At 36.7% G+C, this 26,001-nt stretch overlaps 2 protein-coding genes across 2 annotated transcripts; one reads left to right on the forward strand and one right to left on the reverse strand.

Moving 5' to 3' along the window:
- Positions 1 to 7,871: 7,871 nt before the first annotated feature.
- Positions 7,872 to 15,267, reverse strand: gnmt (glycine N-methyltransferase). Its single transcript, XM_079692550.1, has 6 exons — positions 14,915 to 15,267; positions 12,368 to 12,495; positions 12,157 to 12,270; positions 11,816 to 11,958; positions 9,964 to 10,085; positions 7,872 to 8,183 (listed from the first exon to the last, which is right to left on the reverse strand). The coding sequence occupies exons 1-6, from the start codon at positions 15,121 to 15,123 to the stop codon at positions 8,012 to 8,014; spliced, it is 888 nt and encodes a 295-aa protein (XP_079548676.1). The 5' UTR covers positions 15,124 to 15,267; the 3' UTR covers positions 7,872 to 8,011.
- A 2,992-nt stretch (positions 15,268 to 18,259) lies between these two features.
- LOC307013981 (uncharacterized protein) lies at positions 18,260 to 22,118 on the forward strand. The gene is made up of 6 exons (XM_079641639.1): positions 18,260 to 18,807; positions 18,899 to 18,993; positions 19,349 to 19,475; positions 19,863 to 19,980; positions 20,796 to 20,872; positions 21,976 to 22,118. Exons 3-6 carry the CDS (start codon positions 19,362 to 19,364, stop codon positions 22,084 to 22,086), a joined length of 420 nt encoding a protein of 139 aa, XP_079497765.1. The 5' UTR covers positions 18,260 to 18,807; positions 18,899 to 18,993; positions 19,349 to 19,361; the 3' UTR covers positions 22,087 to 22,118.
- The last annotated feature ends 3,883 nt before the right edge of the window (positions 22,119 to 26,001 follow it).

A 26,001-nucleotide genomic window follows, 5' to 3' on the forward strand; every position in this document is an offset into this window, starting at 1 on the left:
CAAAGACACACTGTTGGACTCATTAAGGAGCACTCCACTTCCTTTGACTATGTAGAATCACTTGCCATTAATGCTGAAGAAATTCTTGCTATCTTTGATGAAAATGAGTCAAATGAGGGAGTCTTTACAGTACCAACATACAGTGAGTCTGACCTTACAAAACTTCAAAGAGAAGACCCTGTCATCAGTAAGATCCTTAGCTTGATGGAATGCAGAAACATCTTACCTGCAAATTGCACAGCAGAATTCCCTGGAATGCGTCTGATTCTCAGGGAGTGGAAAGGGTTTCAAATTAAATCTAAGAACTACGGTTCTCAAAAATCTCCATGACAACATGGGACATTTAGGGATTGAACGTACCCTGGAACTTACCCGATCACTACTGACCGAAGATGGATGTTGAGAGAAAAGTGAAAACATGAGAGCGATGTTTTCGAAGGAAGACCCAGCCGGAAAAGGCTGCTCCATTAGTGAACACCCGGACCACCAGACCAATGGAGTTGGTCTGTATGGATTTTCTATCATTAGAACCAGATAGTCGAAATACAAAAGATATACCCGCATTACAGATCACTTCACCAAATATGCTGTCGCTATTCCTACCAGAGACCAGAAAGCCAGCACCGTTTCCAAAACCTTGTGGGAACACTTCCTGGTCCATTATGGCTTTCCTGAACGCCGACATAGCGATCAGGGTCGAGACTTTGAGTCTCATACCATTAAAGAGCTATGTGCATTAGCAGGCATACGGAAGGTGATAAAAAAGTCCTTACCATCCCAGGGGAAACCCTGTTGAACGCAACAATCGAAAAACTCTCACAAGGTTGCAGAGAAAAACAAGAAGCGATTTCATAAAGCTGTCAGAGAATGTACACTGGATGTTGGAGATAGAGTTCTGGTTCGTAATCTCCGGCTGCGAAACAAAAATAAATTGGCAGATCGTTTAGAGCCTACAGTTTATATAGTTAACAGACGGATGGGAGACTTACCTGTTTACTCTGTGAAACCTGAAAGGGAGGAAGGAGCAAACCGGACATTAAACCGAGACCTTCTACTACCTTGTGGATTTCTTCCTGAAACTGAAAAAGAGGAAGAAAATACCAAAAGTAGTTCCAAGAAAGTATTCACTTCATTCACTCTGGTGTTCGACTTCATTTATTACCCATGCTTTAAGAACCTGGAATACTGGTCCAGTTTTCCCACACCTGACGTATGTCGAAAATATTACAAAATAAGTCATAGTAGCCTATAGTATTTCGAGAAAATCATAAAAAACGTCATATCTCTTGTCGAAAACAGGCGGGTATGTCGAAAATATAAATAACGTCATAGTATAGTATGTCAAAAAATATCATCATAAACTTCATAGTATAGTATGTCCAAAATAAAAAAAAGACTTCAAAGTATAGTTCATCGAAAATATTACAAAAAAACATCATTATAGTATTTCGAAAATATAATTAAAAATGTCATATGTCAAAATATAAAAAATGTCACAGTATAGTATTTAGAAAAAAAATCATAGTATTTCGAAAATATCACAAATTAAATAAAAACATAGTATACCAAGTCGGATATTTAAAAATAAAATAGTATAGTATGTCAAAAAATGCTGTTGAGAAAAACATTGTATCCTATTTTCAACAATGTGTGAAAAATTCATAGCATAGTAAAGATGCATAGGCTGCGGAGACGTTGTGACAACATATTCATGTGTTAATAGGATGGATATCATAAAAAGTATTATTATTCGATCCAACATATCCTCTCCTTTAAAGGCTCCTCAGTAAAAACATTATGAATCATAATTACTCGTCTCCCTCTTTCCAGCCTATCGGCTCTCTCAGCTCTCTCTGTTTGTGTTTGATTCGGCCAATGAGGTTCCTTGAAAGTGATCCTCCCCAGTAGAGCCAGTCATGGTTGACCACTCTGACTCCCTAACAGCAGCAAAGCAGCCACATCTGGCGAGCGCTCCTCACATCTGGTTTGTGTATCAGCTCCTCAACGTCCACAGTCTGATAGCGTTCCCTCGGAGACGAGATGGAGAGGAGCTGGGATGTTCAGGGGTCAGGGAGAGACAGCAAATGTCCCTCACTGACGGAGCAAGCAGTCTGTTTTATTGGAGGAACTTTCGATCGTTCTCTGAAGTATGATATTTTGCAGCAGTGTCTAGAAAAAAGAGGTGCAAGGTCAAAGCTAGGATTGAATCTACCAAGAAAACATAACAATTTGAAGGCATTGGGTCTTTTATTTCTGCTTTTCTTTTTCATGAAAAACATACTGTAGCAGCTTTGTTATCCATTCAGTGCAATATAAAACATGCAGACAGATGTGTGACTGTGTGACATTTTGTTACGACCCCCTTCAAAAAAACTAAATCTGCCTACAGTATAAATATCACATACATTTTTCAAATAAATATATAAATTATAATAACAATAATGATAAGTTACAAATAATAATACAAAATTAAAAAATGTATTAAAATATGTTTGATATATAATAATACTTAATAAATATCAGTACACAATAATGATTAATTAACAAAAATAAACGTAAAAAATATATATGTTCAAACATACATGCATAATTGATTTTAACTTAAACTAAATGCACATAAGTAGGTAGAGGTACATTTTACTAACAGTTTTATGTTACTAATCTATATTCTTATTCAGTTTAAAATAGAAACAGTCATGAAGAGTAGTACAGTTTTATCAGATATGTTAGAAAGCCAGACAGACCCACATCACAGGTTATTTCACTTACAGGACATGGGGGGGGGAGAGCCTGTGGGTCTTTGATGCGAGCTAACACTATAAGATATAAACGTACAGTATTTTTACTTTAATGTTTAATGCATATCTTGTGACATCTTTGTCCTTCCTTGTACTCCTTCTTATAGTGTAAGCTTTTGCACATTTTGTGCACGTCTGCACATTGTTCCCTCTTTATAACTGTGCTGCTATTCCACTTTTAAATGAAAATATATTCTGCACATATTTTTCACAGTTAATGACCAGATTATTATTGTAATTCCTTTTTGTATATTATATTTTTATAAAAAGTTTTATATTTTGTTTGACAATAGCTTTTATAATTTGCCTTCATTTTACATCTTATTTTCTCTTACCATGTTTTTGTATGCACTCCTAAATCAAATTAATTGTTTGTGTTAACCTTATTTGGTTATCAAACAGTTAAGCAATGCAAGTAAATATAATTGAGTTTTGATTGAGTGTCAAAAAATGGGACATTTAAAACTTAAATATTAAGATAAATTACCGAATTGGTATGAAGGTAAACGTGTGTTATGCTAAGACAAAAAGCAGAAGTGAACTAAAGGAGTTTGCTCCTCATCCGAGGGAGTTTGACCCTGTTTCAATAGTCATGTGACGTAACGTCGCCCTCTTGCGTCTGACATGTGTCCTGCACTTAAAGAAGTGAAGAAGCCTGTGTGTATTGTAATGGACATATTGTATATTGTAGTACAATGTGCACATTTTTACCTTTACTTCTTAAACTTCTATAAATAATTGTATTATATTTTAGAAATGTTTTATTGGACATTTTACTTATTATGTTTATGTAAATTATTTTTATTTTATTTATATTTCATTTGATGTATTTCTTTACCTTCTTATGTTTTTATAAATGCTTGTATTTATTTTATTTAAAAGGCTCCTTTAACTTATTATTGTTTTTTTATTTGAATTTTTTTAAATTATGTTTTGTTTATAATGTTGATTTAACTTCTTATGTTTATATAAATATTTAAATTCCAATTCATTTAATATTTTATTCGACAGTTTACTTTATCTTCTTAGGTTTATATACATATTTTTTACTTTATTAGATCTTTTTATTGCACATTCTTACACATTAGAGCAATTCAACAGAGGAAAAACGAAGTCTTCTGATTCTGATATGGATATCTGTTTTTAATGGAATAAAGTGGCAATTGTCTAATACAACCTCATGTTATTATTTAGAAAGAAATGCAGCTTTTAAACAGTTGCCATACAAAAATGGTGATTCTGAAAACAAAAGATGACACAAGGTGATGCTTTCATCCCAAATTCAAATGAATTGAAAGCCCCGTGAGCTTACATACAGGACTGTCTCAGAAAATTAGAATATTGTGATAAAGTTCTTTATTTTCTGTGATGCAATTAAAAAAACAAAAATGTCATACATTCTGGATTCATTACAAATCAACTGAAATATTGCAAGCCTTTTATTATTTTAATATTGCTGATTATGGCATACAGCTTAAGAAAACTCAAATATCCTATCTCTAAATATTAGAATATCATGAAAAAGTATACTAGTAGGGTGTTCAACGAATCACTTGAATCGTCTAATTAACTCGAAACACCTGCAAGGGTTTCCTGAGCCTTGAAAAACACTCAGCTTGGTTCAGTAAACTAAATCACAAGTATGGGGAAGACTGCTGATCTGACTGCTGTCCAGAGGACCGTCATTGACACCCTCCATCAGGAGGGTAAGACACAAAAAGAAATTTCTCAAAGAGCAAGCTGTTCACAGAGTGCAGTTTCAAAGCACATCCACAAAAAGTCTGTTGGAAGGGGGAAATGTGGCAGGAAACGCTGCACAACCAAGAGAGATGACCGCAGCCTTAACAGCATTGTGAAGAAGAGTCGCTTCCAGAATTTGGGGGAGCTTCAAAGACAGTGGACTGAAGCTGGAGTCCAGGTATCAAAAGTCACTGTTCACAGACGTGTCCGGGAAATGGGCTACAATAGCCGTATTCCCATGGTCAAGCCACTTCTGAACTCAAGACAACGGAAGAGTCGTCTGACTTGGGCTAAGGAAAAGAAGCACTGGACAGTTGCACAGTGGTCCAAAGTCCTCTTTTCAGACGAAAGCAAGTTTTGTATTTCATTTGGAAGTCAAGGCGCCAGAGTCTGGAGAAAGGCTGGAGAGGAGCAAAATCCAAGTTGCTTGAAATCCAGTGTGAAGTTCTCACAGTCAGCGATGGTTTGGGGAGCCATGTCAGCTGCTGGTGTTGGTCCACTGTGTTTCATCAAGCCCAGAGTAAATGCAGCTGTGTACCAAGAGATTTTAGAGCACTACATGCTTCCGTCTGCTGAAAAGCTCTATGGAGATGAGGAATTCATTTTCCAGCATGATCTGGCACCTGCCCACAGTGCCAAAACCACCAGTAACTGGTGTACTGACCATGGCATTACTGTCCTCGATTGGCCTGCAAATTCCCCTGACCTGAACCCCATAGAGAATATGTGGGGTATTGTGAAGAAGAAGCTGAAAGACACCAGACCCAACAATGCTAATGAGCTAAAGGCCGCTATTGAAGCATCCTGGGCATCCATAACACCTCAGCAATGCCACAGGCTGATTGCCTCCATGCCACGCCGCATTGATGCAGTAATCCGTGCAAAAGGATTCCCAACCAAGTACTGAGTGCATTAATGAACATTTTCAAATGTTTGATTGTGTTTTGCTGTTATAAATCTTTTTTTTTTACTTGGTCTGAGGAACTATTCTAATTTTTTGAGATAGGATTTTTGAGTTTTCTTAAGCTGTATGCCATAATCAGCAATATTAAAATAATAAAAGGCTTGCAATATTTCAGTTGATTTGTAATGAATCCAGAATGTATGACATTTTTGTTTTTTTAATTGCATTACAGAAAATAAAGAACTTTATCACAATATTCTAATTTTCTGAGACAGTCCTGTACATATAAACTCAGTAGTATCATCAATCACAGCAACATGAAACAAAAAATAAAATGTGAGAATCAGATTGATTTAATATATCTTTTTATTTCCAATAATCATTGTTCATTATAAAATGTTGACACTTATTTTTTTAAGAATTGGCAACAAAATAAGACTGTTGTGAAATGGTTTTATCACAACATAAACTTTAAAAGCCACACAAACATCCATGCATCTCACCACACTCTGAACCTACTGATCTCAGTCACACGCTGCTCTACCCTGCATTTACAGGAGGCATTTGAATGCACCATGCGCTCCTTCTTAAGGCAAACAGCAACGTGATGATAAGATGCGTTTCCCCTGGCATTTTATTTGGTGTCACAGCAAAAATGTATTTGGACCTGGATTATACAGCACAATACATTCTTCTTCCAGTTGATTGACATTCAAGTTTTTCTCATTTTTAACGCAATTTAATTCCAAGAAAATAACACTTTGGTTGACAACAATTTCAAAGACGTTTGTTTCTACATGACAAAGAAGTAGTGGTTTTAGATTAAAACCTGGACTAATAAAGAATAGTCACCAGGAATTATAAAGACTCAAATAAATTAAACGTAATGGTACCGCCAAAAATAAGAAGCCAGAGACCAGGTATACAAAACCTTATTTTCTAATAAAAAAGTAGTAAATTAAATTCCAATATCAGAAACCGTTCTCTCGTGAGCTTCAGGGAGGTCAGAAGTGATGGAGCTCTGGAGATGGAGGTCCCGAGGAAGAAGGAAACTAAAGGGTGGAGGATTGTTGATCAGAAAATAAACCAGGCCTTTTTAGGGTGATAAAAAATCTTCACTGTTTGTTTTTAGGTATTTTTAGGGACTCCACCAAGGTTTGCAAGATAAATATTAAACAAAATATAAAATGGGTTGGGGACTGCAATGAAAGGAAGGCCATCATGCAGGGCCAGATTTGCCTTAAATGGCTGGGCTATGTTACTTTTGTATTTCCAGCAAAGAAAGCCTACATACCGTACGTTGTATTCACAATTTTAGTTTTAAGACTCTTGTGGTAAAGTTCAATTGTTTGAAAATATCCAAGCACTTTGTACATAACATGCTGGTAATATCAAGTGTTCCATCATGAGGAATATCAGTGATGTACCGCACCATTTCAAAACATTATTGTGGGATATTAAAGCTCCGAAAGGCGGTAAGCAGGGAGGAAACAAGAAAAGCAACATAAAGAACATTAGGAAAAAAACGATATGGGGAAAATAGTGGTCCGATACATTTTGAATATATTTTTCAAACCAGTTTTGATCTTTTAAGACTGTTATTTTTTGGGACTAAGTAAAAAGGCGAGATATGAATCAACCAATTGTATTAGGTAAAGCCAAATATTTTAGCTCACTTTTTACAATCAGGATAATGCATGAATTACCCGACAATGATCATTTAAAAAAACAAATATGATTATCATTCCAGCTTTCGTATGTTCATGACACAAAGTAAAACGATGACAGAGTGGTGCAGTGATGACGTAGGCCGACCCGGAAGTTAGCATCGCAAAGGGCTCCCTCCACAAAAAGCAATGGGATTTTTCCACTTGCTTTAAGATCTGTGGCAAACACATGTAACTGATAACTACACATTTTGTTCAGCAGGATAATCTCCAGATACTAACACCACTTAATGATATGTTTTTTAAGTGGACCGACATACGTGAATAGCTAATGTTAGGCTTCAAAGATTACTTAATGTCACCGCCGCTAAGCTAAAGGCGGCTAATGTTCGCCATGATGATGTTTAGTGGTCTCATTTAGCCTCATGTTAGACAAATAGAAGCTCCAGAAAATCCCCAGTGGACTACTTACTGAGGTGTTTTCTGTCGTAGATCACATTTAAAACATCTCTTCAGCTTGTAATACCCGTTGACTTTAAGGAAACAGCAAGTGCTAAAATGCGAACTCATTAACGGACTCATTCCTGCACCACTCTACAGTGTCGCAAATATGCTGCTTTTTTAAATTTGTTATCAAGATCTAAGATTTTTTTTTTTTAAAAACATATTCAAACATAATGTTGCCCAACTCTGGAAGAGCATGTTCAGACTTAAAGAGAACAGGAAGCTATTATTTTCTAAGCTATTATTTTCTAAGCTGTGTGTGTGTGTGTGTGTGTGTGTGTGTGTGTGTGTGTGTGTGTGTGTGTGTGTGTGTGTGTGTGTGTGTGTGTGTGTGTGTGTGTGTGTGTGTGTGTGTGTGTGTGTGTGTGTGTGTGTGTGTGTGTGTGTGTGTGTGGCTTCTAGGCGGTCTTCTTGCAGACGTGGATGAAGTAGCAGGGGGCCTGGGCCTGGGCCGGGACGTATGTCTTGAAGTCTCCGTAGACGCTGTGCTCCATTTTGCCGTGGAACGCCTCCTTCAGTAACCCAGTGAAGCTCTCCAGACAGTGAGGGTAGTAGGAGAGACGGAATTTACTGCGGAGGGAAAACAATAGAACGTTAGAATTCCTGCTAACTATCTTCACTTTTATTGTGTCTAACATGTCTGGTGACCTTGGCTATTCAATTCAATCAAATATGAAAATACTCATATGTATATTCTGTGGCTCTGAATGAATGTGTAGTACGTCAACATCCTTCGTGATTCTTATCCTGTTTTATGCTGCCATGTCCGTATTTGGTCAAGTAAAAATCCCACTGCAATTATCTTTCATATCTTTTTTTTTTGCAAGGAAGCCGTGACAGAAATTAAAATGGAATGTTTTGTAAGCATTGTGGGCGCAAATGCACTTTTGCTACCCCAGCTCTGTTTTTATTATTTATTTCATTCATTAGATCACTTACTTGATTCTCCAGAAAATGTATTATATTGAGATATTGAAAATTATATATACCACAACTTAAATTAACCACATACTAGGGCTGGGCAATGTGTTCTTCATACAGTATGCTGTCAATTTTGTGATACGACAGTAGATATGGTGTTATATTTGGGACATTGTCTAATCCTAATATGGCACAAGTATTTTTCCTTTCTTGAATGCTGCATTATAGTAAAAATGATTTAGTTATTATCAGTGCTTGAATTGGGCCGGTAGCCTACTCACCGGTACGCAGTACCGGGACTTCTGATTTTTACCCATCTGGTACCGTTACTTCTTACTGAGTACTGGGCACGGTGCCGGTACGGCGGTACTCAGTACTCAGTAGATGTGTCATGAGGTGCCGCCGCTGGAGCAGCAGTCTTCGTCGCCCCAAACACCGCCACCCCTCGGCGGCCCGCAAGTGCCAGAGGACCTCGGCAAAATAGAGCCTGCCCAGGTATATTTAAACAAGTTCCCAACTCGCCTGTACAGTGGGGTAAGGCGCTCATTTTGCAGCTCATGGTTTCAAAACAGAGATTGGCTGGAATTTCCTGTAAAAAATATGCCATCTTCTGCTATGCATGTAGACATTTCGGTTCCAATACATCTAACTCAGATACCTTCACCACAATTGTACCAGAGTACCAAACGCTGTCTCCTGGTACTGATCTGAGTAACTCACTAAAAATGAAATACTTTATGACAGTAAAACAAGAATACAGTTTGAAAGGTGAGCGATTTGTAAAATATACATAAAGAAATTGAAAATCTGTTTACAGTTCTGTTTCATATGAGTGTTGAGAGATGTATCCATAGATCTCTTAATGTTGCTCTCAAAGTGCACCAGATTGATGCATTTAACTTCAATATAAAAAAAATAATCTTGTGTTAGATCCACTCCCCACTTTACCCCTGCACCCCCTTTAATGTCAGATGCACCCTGAGTCATTTTGTTTAAGTACAGTAAGCCTTTCTAAAATATACAGTAAAGAGACAAACCCACCAGCATTATAGGATATACTATGACTTTGAGCCAAATTCTTGTTTTTGGGCTGTACAAATAAATTGTCTTGAAACAGTTGTTGATTTAGAGTACTGGCACCTTTTTTATTCCAATTCAAGCACTGGTTATTATCAGTCTTTACCCACTAAGTCATGATATCAACATTACTAATACATATTTTTTCAAAATTCTTATAGTTTAAATATTTTATGAAACAACAAAAGTAAAATATCGTTGCAATATCATTATTGAAGTATTTGGCTAAAAATATGATAATATTTGATTAAATACATTTCACCCAGATACCTGAGGCTTTTTGTCCCGTATTGTCTCGCCCCTAGGGGTGGGCGTGGCTTCTGTAAATACAGTGTTCTGTGAGTGGACGTACCTGACTTCAGGTAGATTTTGCAGAGCGGCCTTGGGCACATGGATGGTATAGTCCAGAGTGATCATATGGGGCTTATTGTTGACCCACAGCACAGAGGTAGAGATGTCCTGAGTGAGATCACTCTGCAACACAAACAGACACAGTGATGAGACACGTGTAAGGCACCAAGAACCAGTGGGACTGACTATAGGAGCAGACTGGGATTACAGAGGATCAGAAAATCAGGAGTGGATCTTTCTCCAGCACATGACTGTTGACTTAGTTTCTACTTAGGCCTTCCAGCTGGTTACTTCATTCTTTGTTTGGATTAAGGAATACGGAACTTGTTTTGTGGGTAATAAATAAAACAAGGCTCCTTTCTGTTGGTTCCCGCTGTTGTGTCTTTATGATTGCATATTATATCTATTATAAATGTATCTATATCTTGCATTATAGCAACACGTCATTTTAAACCACATATGAAAGCACAATTTTGTCATCATCCCAAATACATTTTTACTCTCAGTACTCCTGGTATGATCTGTTTGTCTCCCCATTGGCAACAAAAAGTCGTAAACCTGACAGTTTCATCCACATTTCCTTCTGTTTCTCTGGGGCCACTTTCGATGAAAATCTGACGATACCCGGCAGGCTCTGGGTAGAGATTTAGGTCTTAAACTCAGCTGCTGCTCGGGCTAGATGTAAATAGAACATTCCTAAACAATATGAGTCTTTCCAATCCTCTGCAAGAAGGACAGTCTATTTCTAATATAAGTAAATACAACTAGAACAGCATGGTGAAAATTGTTGAGGAATCAGAACAACCTCACAGACACACACAAAAACAAAGGTCAACGGCATTTTTTAAACTTAAACACGTAAATGAACCAGTTCTTTACGTAATATGCAGTAAACTGAAAGTAACACATGCCCTTGCACTTTTCTTCAGTTTCAGTTCCTCCATGCTAACACACACCTGATGAAGATGTAGTCACACAGATAAAATCTCTGAAACACATGGGACCCCACCAAATGATTTCCATTTGGAGCTTGGATACACAGGTTGTGTGATCTCCATCTGGCTTCCCATCAACATAAGAATCCTCAGTTTGATGAGTAATGCGACAGAAGTACAGACACCTGAGCCCTCAGTGATCAGACTGAATAGAACCAGTTCAGTGAAGAAGAGGTTTCATGCTAAGAAGAAGGTGGCAGTTCCGACCAGAACAGGAAATGAGAAAGCGCAGGAATGAACATGAAGAGTCGATAATCCACATACCAACTGTGATCTCCAACACACAATAACAAGGGGCCTGCCTCACAGAACAGATATGTTTCCATTTGAATCTACAAATAGTGCTTAGCCGCTCCCATTTCACTGGACTTTAAAGAAGGTAAAGGTTCAAATGGAAGGATGGTAAATGGTTGATTGATTGAAGGTGTGTTGGGTTAGTGGCCTTGGTGTCAAATTCAGAACTGAACTGCCACTACTGGATGGGTGAGGAAATTAATCGTCTTCATGTTCATTTGCATCCCTCTAATAAACCTTTCCTCACTACATGAAGCCTGTAAATGCCTTTAATTTGTACCACTATGTTCACTTAGTCATTTATCAGTGTTTATTATACCTTACCTTTTTTAATACCAATTTTTACACTGAGGAAATTAATGTTTTAGGACCATTTATAAATTATGGTTAGATTAGTTTTCAGGGCATTTGGTTTGACTGATAATGTGTTAGTATAATATATTGTAAACACTTTTTGTTTAGTGTGTCGGGACCCCCTTTTAAAGCTTCCGATAGCTTATTGGTTTGGTTTCGTTTCACATATCTCCATTATATATATTGTGATTGTACTTTTAAGTTTAGTACCTTATAGTAGATATTTTTGCCTTGTGGCGCCTGGCCGGTCTCCAGGATGTAGTCGTAGTTACGGTGGTCAATGATGAGGATCCCACCAGGTCTCACCATACTGGCAATGTTCTGAAGGGCCAACCTTTGGTCACTCTGGTCCCCTGAGAGCAATAAACATTGGATGATCATTGGAATTCAACTCAAAGCTAGACCTTTCTTGGTAGGAGATGGTCTGTAATCCATATATCATTGGTTACTTTTGTAATCCCAAATCCAGGGAAAATGTTAAATCAATGTGAAAGTTCTTTGGAAAAAAGGATCGTTGAAGTAATATCTTTCTTCCTTTAACTTTAACATACCTTTAAAGTCTGGTAAATGGGCGAATGAGTTGCCGAGGCAGATGACAGCATCAAAGCCAGGGCCTGGTTTTGGAAGATCCTCTGATAACGTCAACCAATTGGCCTCTTCAATCACTGAGGGAAAACAACGTCCGTAAAGTAAGACGTAAAGAAAACATGAAGACATCACCTGATAAAATAAGAAATAATGCTCAAATGAGAACTAGCGTACCCCACTGGTCAAAAGCTTGTTCTTTTCTTCTCTCCCATCGTGACTTCAGTGCGTACTTGAGCATTTTGTCGCTGGCATCCACGCTCGTCATGTTAAATCCCTCCTCCACCAACATGATGGAGTCAACTCTACAAAACACAACACATTTGCTCTGTAAATATACAAGTTCTGTACTGAACAAAAGCATAGCTCACACTCTTTGCTGTTGACACTGTATTGTAGTACAGAAAGTGTTTTCTTTATTGACTTCATCATGTGTCAGGAGGGAAATGTTGTAAGTAGTGAAGTTCCTTGTGCTCCAAGACAAAAAAGAATCTAGTTCCTTTTCTTCAAAAAAGCAATGCAGTTTATAGATGCATTTCTTAATACGCATTCATGATTTACAGGCATGAAGAGATACATTATATTTGACAGCCAATAGCTCTTTATGCTTCGGGCAAAACCAAGTCTGGCTTTGGCCTGTTGAATTTAGTTTGCACTCTCCTTGCACTGAGGTCTCTTTGGGAATAACAAATCTTTCCCAAAAAATGTAATGTTGAACAATATGCAAGAGCTACGGAAAAATGCAACTCCAAGAATCCAAATGAATGTGTATTCTAAGTTAAAAAGCAACACAGGAGCAGATTCAACAGGAACCAACAGGAAAAACAAATCCCAAATGGATCAAATCAAGGTATTTAATCTGCAATTTATGATTATTATATTCCAATTTGAAAGCATGATCTGCAGCTTCTGCTGCACTTGTATAAGTTGTTGCTAAAAATAACTGCAGAACAACTGGAGAGCACATTTAGGCAGCCAAAAATAGTGAGGCCAGTTGTAAACTCATTCCACTGTGAGCGTGTTTACGTCGCCTCACATGGTGGTGCTTGAGTGGAACTACTATACAAATTGTCAGAGCCTGTGGGCCGTTATACTGGGTACCTGCAGCCTTATGTCAAATATGAATTAAGAAGTATCAGGATAAAACATTTCCAGTGTCTAGTGTAAAATCCTGGTGTACATGACATTACATGTTGTATTTCTTGAACAACTTCTCTCAGACAAATTGAGGTTGAGATAGGTTAAAGTATGTTGTCCTCCTGTTTGTGTTCAGCCAATGGCCTTGCTGTGGTTCCAGAGCGTAGATACACTATCAGCAGAGGTAAACAGATTGCACAGAACCAGTCAAAACTCCTTGCAACAACATAGAACCAGGTCAAAGGCCACTGAACCCTACATCTGCTATCTAACAGCCCTGGTTAGAATGTGCTTTGAATGAGGGTAACTGGTGTAAATGTGCAGTAGAAAGCAGAACATATTTAGAGATATGCTCAACTAAACTTTGTTAGACCATATAATCCGTCTTAGTTGTATTGTTTAAGTTATTTTAGCCGGTATGGGTCAGCTCATGGTCTCAGCTCCGGCCAGCTGGCACAGTGTCTGGTGCAACTCTGCACTTTCATTCATTACTCTCCGGCCTAATCCGGTTATTGTCCAGAGTTAAAAGAGTCAGCGGGTCCAAATTCCAGAGAAGCTGGGCGATTCGGTTTGTATCAAATAATAATAATTTTGATCAAGCACCTTGATATCAATAGTGCGACATATTGTAGGGTTGGGGTATACATGAAATGTTTACAAAATGAGATTTTTGATAAATAAACATCAGCATTCTGGATATCATGACTAAGTAGGCAAAGACAGATCGTAAAAAGTGTGAAATTGCTTAAATTTGACTATAATGTAGCCTTTACAGCAAGGAAAAGACAACACTTAGGCCATAATACGATATGCAAAATCTAATTCGATACGTACTCTAATATCATGATCATAAAATACTGATATGTTGCCCAGTCCTAATATATGCTGTACTTTTAGGTTTTGTATTTTAATGTTTTGACATCTGTCTATTCAGATAAACTTACAGATGTATTGTAGAACATAGGGCATTTATAATACTTTTACAGTAGGAATGATCTTTTCTCAAATAAACTACTTTACAAAGGTTTATGTGTTCTTATATGTGTCTATGTCACTCAGAACAAGAACGTTAAAAGTCTTTAAAAACAACAACATAGAAAATCCGTACACGTGGCCATAATAACCATTTTACAAAATTGGAATGATCACTCAGTCACACCCATTCACAAACATGGGAGGTTTTTGTTACAGCCCAATTGTTATCAGCACGTTGTAATGACTGCCATATGAATAATACTTACATTAATGGGTGCAGCCTACAATTCGGCCAACGAAAAAATTAAAAGAAATCTGCACATCGTTTGACATCGCAACTTTTCAATATATATCACTTTTTGTACCACGGTTACTATTGCTGTATCTGGTTACAAATGACAACAAGTGACATTTCTTTTTAATTTTGTTGACTTGATGTATAGAATTAATGCCGAATGAAAGGTTGGGTTGAGCCACTATGGAAACTGTGTAAAAGTTTTGACTCGGGTGTTACTTTTCCAAATTTCGAAGGATATGCATACAAAAAAACAAATGTTTAATGAAGTTTGGTGGGACACTAGTGACCAATGCAAAGCTTGTGCCTGACATTACCCTGTTCCGCAGGCTACATCCAGCACTTTCTTCACCCCTTGCTCTTTTAGCAAAGCGACCACCCAGCTTTTGTATTCCTGCGTCCTACTCTGCGTGTCTCCGATGTACAGCTCCCAGACTTTGGCTGCCTTGCCGTCGGCATACTGGTCAGGAAGACCTTCGGCGGCCACACCGAGAGAGCGGGTCCTGAACACGCTGTCCACCGACATGCTGCTGCTTTCTCCGGTGTGTCCGCTTAGATAACTCGGCAAACGAATGAGGTATTCAGGAACCTGACTGCTTTAAGTGCTGTAGGAAAACGTGCTACTTGTCCCACAGGTTCTCGTTCCACATGCTAGCACAGCTCCCGGTTGTTATTATTTATATATAACAAGGGAGGGGCAAACTTCAACCCAATGGTACTATGCTATGCATTTACGCCTACTTTCTGATAGGGCGAAGGAAGACTGCGGTCAAGCCAGCCGTCTTTCACTTTTGCGTGGTCAAACCAGCCGCCCCTGTATTTTGAGTGCGCGATTAGTTACAGGTTTACGGTAATGCATTAAAACAGCCCTGGGAAGCTGTTGTAATTGACTGAAGTGACTTTCGAATACATTTTCGAATACATAAGTACATACATACATAAGTAGTTTATGAAACTGCCAGTTTTGTACTTAGTACTTCTTAGAGTACTTGCAAACATAATATGAAGTACTTTTACTGTGTACTTTTCAGTAATTTGAGTTTCAAAGTCCCCCCCAGAGAACAAGAATGAGCATTTTTGTCTAACTTTGGTGTGGGATAAAAAGCATTTCTTCCATAAGTAGTTTATGAAACTGCCAGTTTTGTACTTAGTACTTCTTAGAGTACTTGCAAACATAATATGAAGTACTTTTACTGTGTACTTTTTCAGTAATTTGAGTTTCAAAGCCCCCCCCAGAGAACAAGAATGAGCATTTTTGTCTAACTTTGGTGTGGGATAAAAAGCATTTCTTCCATAAGTAGTTTATAAAACTGCCAGTTTTGTACTTAGTACTTCTTAGACTACTTGCAAACATAATATGAAGTACTTTTACTGTGTACTTTTCAGTAATTTGAGTTTCAAAGTCCCCCCCAGAGAACAAGATTGAGCATTTTCGTCTAACTTTGGTGTGGGATAAAAATAATTTCTTCCATAAGTAGTTTATGAAACTGCCAGTTTTGTACTTAGTACTTCTTAGACTACTTGCACAAATAATTTGAAGTACTTTTACTGTGTACTTTTCAGTAATTTGAGTTTCAAAGTCCCCCCCAGAGAACAAGAATGAGCATTTTTGTCTAACTTTGGTGTGGGATAAAAAGAATTTCTTCCATAAGTAGTTTATGAAACTGCCAGTTTTGTACTTAGTACTTCTTAGAGTACTTGCAAACATAATATGAAGTACTTTTACTGTGTACTTTTTCAGTAATTTGAGTTTCAAAGCCCCCCCCAGAGAACAAGAATGAGCATTTTTGTCTAACTTTGGTGTGGGATAAAAAGCATTTCTTCCATAAGTAGTTTATGAAACTGCCAGTTTTGTACTTAGTACTTCTTAGACTACTTGCAAACATAATATGAAGTACTTTTACTGTGTACTTTTCAGTAATTTGAGTTTCAAAGTCCCCCCCAGAGAACAAGAATGAGCATTTTTGTCTAACTTTGGTGTGTGATAAAAAGCATTTCTTCCATAAGTAGTTTATGAAACTGCCAGTTTTGTACTTAGTACTTCTTAGACTACTTGCAAACATAATATGAAGTACTTTTACTGTGTACTTTTCAGTAATTTGAGTTTCAAAGTCCCCCCCAGAGAACAAGAATGAGCATTTTTGTCTAACTTTGGTGTGGGATAAAAAGCATTTCTTCCATAAGTAGTTTATGAAACTGCCAGTTTTGTACTTAGTACTTCTTAGAGTACTTGCAAACATAATATGAAGTACTTTTACTGTGTACTTTTTCAGTAATTTGAGTTTCAAAGCCCCCCCCAGAGAACAAGAATGAGCATTTTTGTCTAACTTTGGTGTGGGATAAAAAGCATTTCTTCCATAAGTAGTTTATGAAACTGCCAGTTTTGTACTTAGTACTTCTTAGACTACTTGCACAAATAATTTGAAGTACTTTTACTGTGTACTTTTCAGTAATTTGAGTTTCAAAGTCCCCCCCAGAGAACAAGAATGAGCATTTTTGTCTAACTTTGGTGTGGGATAAAAAGCATTTCTTCCATAAGTAGTTTATGAAACTGCCAGTTTTGTACTTAGTACTTCTTAGACTACTTGCAAACATAATATGAAGTACTTTTACTGTGTACTTTTCAGTAATTTGAGTTTCAAAGTCCCCCCCAGAGAACAAGAATGAGCATTTTTGTCTAACTTTGGTGTGGGATAAAAAGCATTTCTTCCATAAGTAGTTTATGAAACTGCCAGTTTTGTACTTAGTACTTCTTAGAGTACTTGCAAACATAATATGAAGTACTTTTACTGTGTACTTTTTCAGTAATTTGAGTTTCAAAGCCCCCCCCAGAGAACAAGAATGAGCATTTTTGTCTAACTTTGGTGTGGGATAAAAAGCATTTCTTCCATAAGTAGTTTATGAAACTGCCAGTTTTGTACTTAGTACTTCTTAGACTACTTGCACAAATAATTTGAAGTACTTTTACTGTGTACTTTTCAGTAATTTGAGTTTCAAAGTCCCCCCCAGAGAACAAGAATGAGCATTTTTGTCTAACTTTGGTGTGGGATAAAAAGCATTTCTTCCATAAGTAGTTTATGAAACTGCCAGTTTTGTACTTAGTACTTCTTAGACTACTTGCACAAATAATTTGAAGTACTTTTACTGTGTACTTTTCAGTAATTTGAGTTTCAAAGTCCCCCCCAGAGAACAAGAATGAGCATTTTTGTCTAACTTTGGTGTGGGATAAAAAGCATTTCTTCCATAAGTAGTTTATAAAACTGCCAGTTTTGTACTTAGTACTTCTTAGACTACTTGCAAACATAATATGAAGTACTTTTACTGTGTACTTTTTCAGTAATTTGAGTTTCAAAGTCCCCCCCAGAGAACAAGATTGAGCATTTTCGTCTAACTTTGGTGTGGGATAAAAATAATTTCTTCCATAAGTAGTTTATGAAACTGCCAGTTTTGTACTTAGTACTTCTTAGACTACTTGCACAAATAATTTGAAGTACTTTTACTGTGTACTTTTCAGTAATTTGAGTTTCAAAGTCCCCCCCAGAGAACAAGAATGAGCATTTTTGTCTAACTTTGGTGTGGGATAAAAAGCATTTCTTCCATAAGTAGTTTATGAAACTGCCAGTTTTGTACTTAGTACTTCTTAGAGTACTTGCAAACATAATATGAAGTACTTTTACTGTGTACTTTTTCAGTAATCCAATGGCAAAGTCACTCCTAGAGAATGTAATATTTCCACCACCATGTTTGACTGCTGGTTTGATTCACTTTTATCGTTCTTTCCTTAAGATAAGATAAAATAATACTTTATTCATCCAGAAGGAAATTGTTGTGCCAGAGTAGCAAAATACAATAAACTCAGCAGCACAACAGCAACACTGTCACCGGTCTGTAGTCACTGTGTGTGCGTGGATGTATCTTCTTCGGCACAGGAACCAGGCATGTTGTCTTTTCATCACCTTGTAGAGACAAAATTTGGCTGTGAAATGGCTTACTTGCATGTGTACATTTTGTGTTATAGTACTTTGGGTTTTCTATTTTGTAATTTAATATACAAATTGAAACACCATGATTTATTTTTAATAAAATAAGGCATCATATTCCTAGGAAAACTTAAAAAAAAGTATTTTTATTGCTGTTATAGATCAACTTTAATGATTATCAAGCCGTGATCGCCTTTGTAAATATTGAAAGAACACACTGGAAGTTGCTGGTTAGTGATTGTTTTCATTCAGAAATCCCTTTCATTTAAATATGTATATATGTTTGATGCTGTTTTGAAATAACATCACTTTTTTTTTTAGTACTTATTTCCCGCCATAACATCAGTATTTTTGGTGGATCCAGCGGCAAATTCCAAAGAGAAAGCAGACTCGGAAAATGCTGCGAAAAGAGTACGGTAAGTCAGCAAATTAGATATAAAGTGATCTTAGAATTATATTTAGTGCTTTGTGTTTAAGTAAACATGTACAAGTATGTTAACAGAAGTTCCCAAACCCACACCACTGAAGCATTTATTTTGTGCTTGGTGGTCTCAGCTGTTTTTTAAATGATATTTCCTTATCCCGCCCTTAGTATCTGTGTACACAATTGTAAATGAAGTAGCTCAGTAAGCAAGGTAACCTACAATATTTTCCAGTGTCCATACTGTTCGGATGGAGTGTTTTTATTTTACACAATATTTAAAGATTTTTATTCTACATGTGTCTGTTGGGAGTTACATTAGAGACTATTCCACAATGTGTTTTACAAAGGGAATACTTCAAGATGAGGAGGACCTGCTATGGCAAGGAGGACTGGGGGACTGTCAAATGGAGAGGAGCAACCATGCACCATCCAGTTCAACGTGATGGCAGTAGCTGTGGGGTCATTGTTACCATGGTAACGTAGTTTTTTACTTTAACTACTATATGTAATATTTATGCTTCTGCTACATATTCTTATATTTATTTCAGTGTCTTGATTATTATACAAGTTTAAAGTATAAAATAGTCAATGATGTTAAAAAATAAGTCATTAGTTTCTGAATTATCAATTTTCAGTTTATTTTTTAGGGGAATTGTGTAAAACTGATGAGAGGGCTGGTTGTTGACACAGCCCATGTAGTTTGTCATGTACATTCTTCAAGTTGTGTTAATTACCTCATTACAACTATTAGTTATTAATAGTTTGATCATTTTTATTGAAATATCAATTCAATTTTGGAATTTTACTGGCAAAAACAATGTAGCGCAGATGACAAGTGTGATTCTGTGTGTTGGTGTGTAGATGGCAAGAGCAGTGATGGAGGCCTTTCCTGCATTACCAGTTATGTCCTTTGGGACATCCAAAAAGGAGATGGCTTGTGAGAGGAGAAAGTTTGCACTTTCAATACTCAATGGTTCAGGTTTGTAAGTCATTTGTCCTGCTTTACGTTATGGTTCTTAGTTAGTTGTTATGGAAATGATGAACTTCTATTAATCCAATGCAATCAAACAAATCTACAATAACTACAGCCTGTAATATTGCCTTTGAGTCCACACACTACTGCATTTATAGCCGACAGCATCATTGATTTTAAGCACAGGGCCCAAACCAAATATTCCATACATATCTCAGTTGAACCCATAACTTATATTTCTCTCACACACACTCCATTGAGACATTAACAGTTGAAGAATAACTTTTTTTCCTGCTGCAATAAGGAATGTAAATACTGACACTTAAACTGTCACGGTTTGTGTCAGGAGAGCAGGGAAGAGGAAACGAATACCGATTGTACCAGGCATCCAGGAACAGTTTATAGGTGGTTTATTGAAAAAAAACAGAAGCTTACAGGCAGAGCGGCAGGAGGCATTGGTGAAATATGGAACACAAAACAGGGCTTAGAGTGAAACAGTGACAAATATAAATTGCTGCATTTTTAAATTTGTTGCATACAGGTCATTGCCTAGTAATGTTTAGAATATTACGGATTGTTTATGTATGTCTGCTTATATGTTGTTCTGTTCACACTGTGTACATAGTCTTCTTTTTAAAACATCCATCCTTAAAAACATATTAAACCTGTGTTGATGATCCCATTCATGATCCATTTAGAGTTCATAAGCTATAATTTACAGCTGAACAGCTGCATAGAATTTGACTGCACTTCTGCTGCCAATAAACTGTTAACTGTATACATATACAGTATGTCTAAATAACATATTTTCTTTCCTGCAGTGTTTAACATGGAGAACAACTGTGCAATGTGCTCTGCCTCAAAGCCCCCAGGATCTGGGCCTCCCACTACAGATTGGGTGAGTGTTTGTCGTAGTGTAGTTATAATAGTGCTTCATCATATTCTAATCAAATTCAATTTATGATATTAGATGTATTTACAAAACTGTTGAGTCACTGGGTCTATCCAGATCAGGCGGTCCAGCGAAAACGCCGCAGGGCCATGCTTCGATTTCTACTTTTCAGCGCATGCTGAATAATTTTTTTACGGCAACCTCGTGCATCGCCCCAGCTGCAGCCCACACACATTAACTCTATTCAAAATGACTGGAACCAATATAAATTGATTTACTAAAAAAACAGTCAAGACAACTTCTCTCAGATAAATGGTAATGCATATACATTGTTTACACATATAATGAACAGAGAGAATATAAAATGTGATGAGCAGTGGAATAGGGATACTGACAATTCTAATCATGTCTAATAGCAACATATTCAATTAAAGTGTAACTTCACCCCAGGTTTGAGCCTAAGTCCACCCACATGATGACAATAGCCTCAATGCAGCGTTGACAAATATGACAAAGCTACAATAGCTTGGAAAATAGCAATATGGGGCACTGAATTAACGCACCCCGCGGTTCCTCCACCTCACTCTACGCCGCTGGGAGACTGACGGTACATGTCCACCAGATCAGGCCTGGAAACCAAGTTATACCTTGAGGCAACACTCCTAATGGAAAACGGACCACTTGGAAAGACGTTTGTTGTGTTATCTGCTGTTGTCCTCTTTCACACACCAACATCCTGTAAGTCACTATCAAAATATGGGAAGCAGGGAGAAGCAGGTCATATGCAATACATAACTGACCAATTAAGAATACCAAAAGGTAACTACATTATAGTGATGCAACATGGGGTTTTCCCAGAACTATAAATCTTCTAGCTATAACTACCTCAAAAACATTTGTATTTGAAAAACTGAAAATGGAGACATAATATAGTTATTTTCAGATATGAAACTGGTGTTTGAGGCGAGTATGCTACAGAATATAGCTACATGTAATAAAGTTGACATGAATCTAATTTTGCCCAAATTATTCTCTATTGCACTTCATTACTTCATCATTTCCGATGACAAGATGTATCAGATTTGATGGTCACTCATTTCATTTTACAGATACAGTGTGACACCTGTGAAAGATGGTTCCATGAGCAGTGCCTGGGGATGAATCAGGACCAACTCCAAGAAGCCAGGGCAAGCAATTGGAATTGCTTTCTCTGCAACTAGGGCAGAAGAATAAAGAAAAAGGGGGAAAAATCTGTTTGCCTGTTTTTTTCATACATACACAATCACTGAATGACAGTGTTTAAGTTGATAAGCTTTCATTTTCATTTTCATTTTCATATTATGTTTGCAAGTAGTCTAAGAAGTACTAAGTACAAAACTGGCAGTTTCATAAACTACTTATGGAAGAAATGCTTTTTATCCCACACCAAAGTTAGACAAAAATGCTCATTCTTGTTCTCTGGGGGGGACTTTGAAACTCAAATTACTGAAAAGTACACAGTAAAAGTACTTCAAATTATTTGTGCAAGTAGTCTAAGAAGTACTAAGTACAAAACTGGCAGTTTCATAAACTACTTATGGAAGAAATTATTTTTATCCCACAACAAAGTTAGACGAAAATGCTCAATCTTGTTCTCTGGGGGGGACTTTGAAACTCAAATTACTGAAAAGTACACAGTAAAAGTACTTCATATTATGTTTGCAAGTAGTCTAAGAAGTACTAAGTACAAAACTGGCAGTTTTATAAACTACTTATGGAAGAAATGCTTTTTATCCCACACCAAAGTTAGACAAAAATGCTCATTCTTGTTCTCTGGGGGGGACTTTGAAACTCAAATTACTGAAAAGTACACAGTAAAAGTACTTCAAATTATTTGTGCAAGTAGTCTAAGAAGTACTAAGTACAAAACTGGCAGTTTCATAAACTACTTATGGAAGAAATGCTTTTTATCCCACACCAAAGTTAGACAAAAATGCTCATTCTTGTTCTCTGGGGGGGGGCTTTGAAACTCAAATTACTGAAAAAGTACACAGTAAAAGTACTTCATATTATGTTTGCAAGTACTCTAAGAAGTACTAAGTACAAAACTGGCAGTTTCATAAACTACTTATGGAAGAAATGCTTTTTATCCCACACCAAAGTTAGACAAAAATGCTCATTCTTGTTCTCTGGGGGGGGCTTTGAAACTCAAATTACTGAAAAAGTAGACAGTAAAAGTACTTCATATTATGTTTGCAAGTAGTCTAAGAAGTACTAAGTACAAAACTGGCAGTTTTATAAACTACTTATGGAAGAAATGCTTTTTATCCCACACCAAAGTTAGACAAAAATGCTCATTCTTGTTCTCTGGGGGGGACTTTGAAACTCAAATTACTGAAAAGTACACAGTAAAAGTACTTCATATTATGTTTGCAAGTAGTCTAAGAAGTACTAAGTACAAAACTGGCAGTTTTATAAACTACTTATGGAAGAAATGCTTTTTATCCCACACCAAAGTTAGACAAAAATGCTCATTCTTGTTCTCTGGGGGGGGCTTTGAAACTCAAATTACTGAAAAGTACACAGTAAAAGTACTTCATATTATGTTTGCAAGTACTCTAAGAAGTACTAAGTACAAAACTGGCAGTTTCATAAACTACTTATGGAAGAAATGCTTTTTATCCCACACCAAAGTTAGACAAAAATGCTCATTCTTGTTCTCTGGGGGGGACTTTGAAACTCAAATTACTGAAAAGTACACAGTAAAAGTACTTCATATTATGTTTGCAAGTAGTCTAAGAAGTACTAAGTACAAAACTGGCAGTTTCATAAACTACTTATGGAAGAAATGCTTTTTATCCCACACCAAAGTTAGACAAAAATGCTCATTCTTGTTCTCTGGGGGGGACTTTGAAACTCAAATTACTGAAAAGTACACAGTAAAAGTACTTCAAATTATTTGTGCAAGTAGTCTAAGAAGTACTAAGTACAAAACTGGCAGTTTCATAAACTACTTATGGAAGAAATGCTTTTTATCCCACACCAAAGTTAGACAAAAATGCTCATTCTTGTTCTCTGGGGGGGGCTTTGAAACTCAAATTACTGAAAAAGTACACAGTAAAAGTACTTCATATTATGTTTGCAAGTACTCTAAGAAGTACTAAGTACAAAACTGGCAGTTTCATAAACTACTTATGGAAGAAATGCTTTTTATCCCACACCAAAGTTAGACAAAAATGCTCATTCTTGTTCTCTGGGGGGGACTTTGAAACTCAAATTACTGAAAAGTACACAGTAAAAGTACTTCATATTATGTTTGCAAGTACTCTAAGAAGTACTAAGTACAAAACTGGCAGTTTCATAAACTACTTATGTATGTATGTACTTATGTATTCGAAAATGTATTCGAAAGTCACTTCAGTCAATTACAACAGCTTCCCAGGGTTGTTTTAATGCATTACCGTAAACCTGTAACTAATCGCGCACTCAAAATACAGGGGCGGCTGGTTTGACCACGCAAAAGTGAAAGACGGCTGGCTTGACCGCAGTGAAGGAAGGGGAGATGCTTCCCATTTCCGTGTTTACGTTAGCAGACGTCCCGAAATAGCCTCTTATGATCATTTAAAGATTGTGCTGCATTAAAAGTAACTTTCAATGGCGAAAATGAGAAACTATAGATCATGGACTTGAAGGTTAGGATTATATTTGAAGCAGGGGCGGATCTAGAAAAATATTCATGAGGTGGCAAGAGGGTGGCAGGAGATTTTTTGGGGTGGCATCCCTTGGCAGAAGTATGCTGATTTAATCGCAGTCATATCATCAATGTTAACTCGGAAAGCCACAATATTAATATTTTAACTAAATAACATTAGGTGACATTATTGTGGCACAACAGTAAATCCTTAAATATAAATATAGGGTGGCAGACATCATTTAATGAATTTTAAATGAACAATAACTGAATGAGTTTGTTTCACTCTTAGATCAGCAGGGGTACCAAATATATACAGACTGCTGCAATAAGTACATTAATGAACTGTTTCATAAAACCGATGTTTGTCTGAATTAATATGATAATATTAACAATCATATTATTCCTATCAGCTGTCAATCACTGTTATGATTCACATATTCAGTGTTATTATTAAATAAAATATATTTTTGGGATGAGTTAATGACGAATGTTCCTCAAGATGCTTGCTCACCCTGCTTCAAATTTGAAAGACAAGTAATTACGATTATATATCAAAATTCAAAAGAATCAAAAGAACAGTTAGCACCCCACAACTTTATTGCAAACAGCTACAACTTTGACTTTACATCAGAGAGAATAAATATTAACCCTTAGATCAGGAGTGCCCAACCTTTTTTGAACCGAGAGCTACTTTTAAATTTGCCAGTCTGCCAAGATCTACCAGTCCAAATAGAGAGGCGTAGCCATTAATGACAGCCTAAATACACACTTCTACTTGTATTAAACTGACCTTTGTACGATTAATACTTCATAAAATACTGCAGATCCTTTATCTTACCTCTTTCTAATCTACACACGTATTTAACTGAAGTTACACAACAGTGTTGTTGATACAGAGTTGGAGTTTATTCACACGTGACATACTACAGTGGGTAATGTTTTCAAGAAACATTGAACAGTGCTGCCACATATGACACAGGGAAAAAAGAAAAGACTGAACCCTTTCTTTGCCATTATATAAAAATAGTGTTGCTACAAAAGTATAATTTAGGCTTACTAATAAGACAACTCAGATCCGAAGCTACACAAGAATCTGCTGCCAAAGTGCAATAAAAAAGACAACATTAATAGAATCAAACTTTTTTTGTTGCATTTTAGTAGAGTATAAAAAGAAATGCCTTTAAAATAGGATGCAAGCAACACTAGTTTCTTAACCCGAATTGATAATAGACTATAATCAATTTAAACAGAAAAGATCTTAATGTTTGAATTCTTATACGATTTTTTACAATAATTATAATGAATAAGTTCAAAAAAACTAAAACTTACAGCTGCTTAATAAAGGTATCCAACTTGAGTTTTTATTATATCAAAAACCTGTTGAAATGCTACTGTTATTTTTACTGTCCCCCAAAAGCGCGTCGGCAGCCTCCAGGAATGCTTCTTTCACAACTTCGCCGTC

The sequence above is a fragment of the Notothenia rossii genome, assembly GCF_949606895.1.
Source record: "Notothenia rossii genome assembly, chromosome: 7".
Lineage (NCBI taxonomy): Eukaryota > Metazoa > Chordata > Actinopteri > Perciformes > Nototheniidae > Notothenia > Notothenia rossii.

Excerpts from the sequence above, each read along its gene's own strand:
- gnmt (XM_079692550.1), bottom strand. The coding sequence starts at position 15,123 with ATGTCGGTGGACAGCGTGTTCAGGACCCGCTCTCTCGGTGTGGCCGCC. Across the intron at positions 12,271-12,367 it reads ACAAGCTTTTGACCAGTGGG|TGATTGAAGAGGCCAATTGG; the intron begins GTACGCTAGTTC and ends GTTTTCCCTCAG. Across the intron at positions 11,959-12,156 it reads CCATTTACCAGACTTTAAAG|GGGACCAGAGTGACCAAAGG; the intron begins GTATGTTAAAGT and ends TATTGCTCTCAG.
- LOC307013981 (XM_079641639.1), top strand. The coding sequence starts at position 19,362 with ATGAGGAGGACCTGCTATGGCAAGGAGGACTGGGGGACTGTCAAATGG. Across the intron at positions 19,476-19,862 it reads GTGGGGTCATTGTTACCATG|ATGGCAAGAGCAGTGATGGA; the intron begins GTAACGTAGTTT and ends GTTGGTGTGTAG. Across the intron at positions 19,981-20,795 it reads TTCAATACTCAATGGTTCAG|TGTTTAACATGGAGAACAAC; the intron begins GTTTGTAAGTCA and ends TCTTTCCTGCAG.